This window comes from Sitodiplosis mosellana, unplaced genomic scaffold (assembly GCF_009176505.1).
Source record: "Sitodiplosis mosellana isolate CC-2019 unplaced genomic scaffold, AAFC_SMos_1.0 Smas_scaffold_6007, whole genome shotgun sequence".
NCBI lineage: Eukaryota > Metazoa > Arthropoda > Insecta > Diptera > Cecidomyiidae > Sitodiplosis > Sitodiplosis mosellana.
Genome location: NW_022601248.1, coordinates 1 through 3,045, shown reverse-complemented (window position 1 = coordinate 3,045; position 3,045 = coordinate 1). Strand labels below are relative to the sequence as shown.

General features: G+C 30.0%; 1 protein-coding gene across 1 annotated transcript; it reads right to left on the bottom strand.

Annotated features, from left to right (window-relative positions):
- Positions 1–659: 659 nt before the first annotated feature.
- Positions 660–2,054, bottom strand: LOC129573207 (probable serine/threonine-protein kinase clkA). The gene has a single exon (XM_055453520.1). The coding sequence runs from the start codon at positions 2,052–2,054 to the stop codon at positions 660–662; it is 1,395 nt and encodes a 464-aa protein (XP_055309495.1).
- Between the last annotated feature and the right edge of the window lie 991 nt (positions 2,055–3,045).

Here is a 3,045-nt window from a genome sequence, read left to right as displayed (position 1 = left end):
TTCAATATCAATTAACAATCGTATGAGCTCTCTTTTCCTTTTCGTATTGTTCAATTTTAATCTGAATAAATTTTATCAGGAATTTCATCTGATTTCTTTTTTTATTTTTATTATGAATACTGCTTGATCTATATTCTATCGGGAATTAATCTTCCGATCTTCCATGGGAAAAATTTTCAATATAATTTCAAAATCGTGTCTAATTAATTGCGTCATCGGGAATTTACGTCCGATATACTTCATCAGGAATTATCTTCTGATATATTTATTTATATATTTGTGCGCTTGATTTATATTTCAATATTATAATCAGGAATTAGCATCTGATTTATCTCATATCGGGAATTAATCTTCCGATCTAGTTTATCAGGAATTATCGTCTGATAAGTTTCAATATCAGGAATTAGCATCTGATTTATTTTTTATCGGGAATCAATCTTCCGATCTTCCATGGGAATAATTACTTGCGCAATAGGATTAATTTCAGCAAAATATTTAATTCATTAATTTCTCTCTTTCATTATACTTTTTCCTTCAAAGTTATCATTTTTCCCTTTTATTGAAATATATTTAGATTTGGAAAATTTCAAAATCTGCATGCTTAATTTTCCAATGTATTATATATAATTAAATATTTTTCATTCATTCATATCATTCTCTTAAAATCCTCTTTTGAGAAGATTCGCAAAGCTCCTCGACCGTTGTGTACGACGATTTCGCTTCCCACGACGATTCTGATTGAAAATTTTATTATTACTATAACTGAAATCCTCCATATTGCCATCCCAAATCTGACTCATATTACTCCCTTTTTTATTAAAATTCTGGTATTGATCCGACCTCAAATTTGAATTTCTTTGATTATTCATAGTGGAATTTACAATTGAACGCACGGCTGAGATTAACGAATCTATGAAATCTAGTTCAAAATTTTCATCACGTTTAAGAACTTCACAGAATTCATTTGAGTTCGATGAAATGGAATTATACTGTTTCGGTTGATTTGGATTTGCTTGATGCGTACGAAAATTATGTCCATTTTGAAAACAAGTATTTTGATTTAGAATTGGTTGAATATTATCGTTAAAATCGTCCGAAGAGTCTATTCGGTTATTATTCGTTAGAACATTATCTTCTTGTTTGACTGTATAATTTGGTAGTTCCCGCAAATTTAATATAGGAAATTGTACTCGTTTTGTATCTAAGTTGTCATAAAATTCTCTATAACTATTTGCATATCTGAAAAACGATTTTCCCTGGTGGCGGTTTGGATTGTCCTTGTAATTGGAAAATTCGGATCGAAAATTATTTTGATTTTGTTGTCTTTCTTGTGATAATCTTCTGTAATAATTATAATCTTCTCCATTAATATTCGAGAATTCGCTATCAAAATTGTGATGTTCTTGGTTTCCAATGTAGTTTTCATCTTTACTATTATTTGTGTTTATATATTCCCATGAATCCTTTTCCAAGTCGAAAAATTGTCTCTCAGAATTATCAGTAAGACCATTGTTTTGATTATTTTCGTAATTTTGAGATTTATGTTGTGATTCAAGTTTTGTACACAATTCCGAATTGGACTTTGTGAAGTGTGTTGGAGTCGATAAAACATTGATAAATGTATCTGAGGAGATATGTTCATTGGTTTTTGGAATATTTAAGAAAACTGTACTGTCTTGCATTTCTATAATATCTTGACTGGTGTCTAACGCAACTGAATTTTTCTCAAAAGTCTTACTGAGGCTTGGTTTTAATTTTAAATTCTTACTTTTTTCGGAGCTATCTGACTGTCCCCGAACAATTGAGTTTTTTGTATTAGAAACGCCAGTATCTCTATTTTTACTTTCAATAATGTCAGTTAACTGTCTCAAATGATACACCTCTTCTTTTAGTTCGTGCCCTATATCGTTCAGACGTTTTTCATGATTTTGAATCTGTTCTTCTTCAACTTCCTGAATAGTGTTTTGATCACATTTATTTTGTCGTAAATTTTTAATTTGGTATATCAATGAAATTCTCTCTTGCATTAGATCTGTTATCTTATTCTCGCTCATTTTTACTTGAATATTTACGGACATGTTCCAAAATAAAATTTGCCTTGGAATAATCAAAAAACATTCACTCACCGGAATAAATTTGAATTTATTTTTAAATTAAATTTATCGTGTGTCTATATTGATTTTATTGATGTTAGTCAGGAAAGTTCATCGCTTATTATACTCCAGTAATCTTCAATGTTACAGCTGCTTGCTCTTTTTTCCTTTCTCTCTATATTCCCAAAATTTAGGAGAGTTGTTGTTTACTGCCTCTATTTGATTTATTGTATTTAGGCTGGTTGAAGTATCCAAGTCGTTTTTGATTTCTGATTGTGCGATGGGTAGTTTCAGGTAATAGATACAGTTGATTAATCCAAATATCTCCTTCGAATGTTGTAGATGAATGTTGTAGATGTTGTAGATGATCGGTCTCAGTTTTCAATCCAATGTTGTGTAGTTAAAATGAAGTTATTGTTTTGGTTTTGGTTTGAATGATGGTTTTTATCCGCAGGATGTGTTCAAATTTTATTCAAGTAATTTGTATTTTGTTCAAAAACTTGATTTTTCACTTTTTATTTTACTTTTTATCACTTGATTGTTATTTTAATGTTTGACTTGATGAGTGTTGTTCAAATTGTGAAGTCAGTTGTTTTACTAAATGCTCTGTGTCAGCAGAAGACTCGAAATAGTTTGAAGAAATCGTTAATTCAGAAATTCCCTTTAGGTAGTCCTTCTTATCCTTCTTTTCATAATTTAATTTCCAATCTCGTACTTGCTAAACGACGAAACTGGTTCACTGGTTGCTCGACGAATTTTCTTTTCGAAAATTATTGTTTTATTTTGCTCGATGAATTTTCTTTTCGAAAATTAATTTCTTCACTTGGAGAAATTTTTCTTTGTGATAAAATATATATTTCCCACAAATTCCAAATCTCAATTTATACTTTTTGTCGCAGCGCCAGACTTGTACCGGAATTACTCTCTTAATTCTTAAGCGAGAGTATTCGAT

Coding starts and splice junctions, on each gene's coding strand:
- LOC129573207 (XM_055453520.1), bottom strand. CDS start 2,054: ATGAGCGAGAATAAGATAACAGATCTAATGCAAGAGAGAATTTCATTG.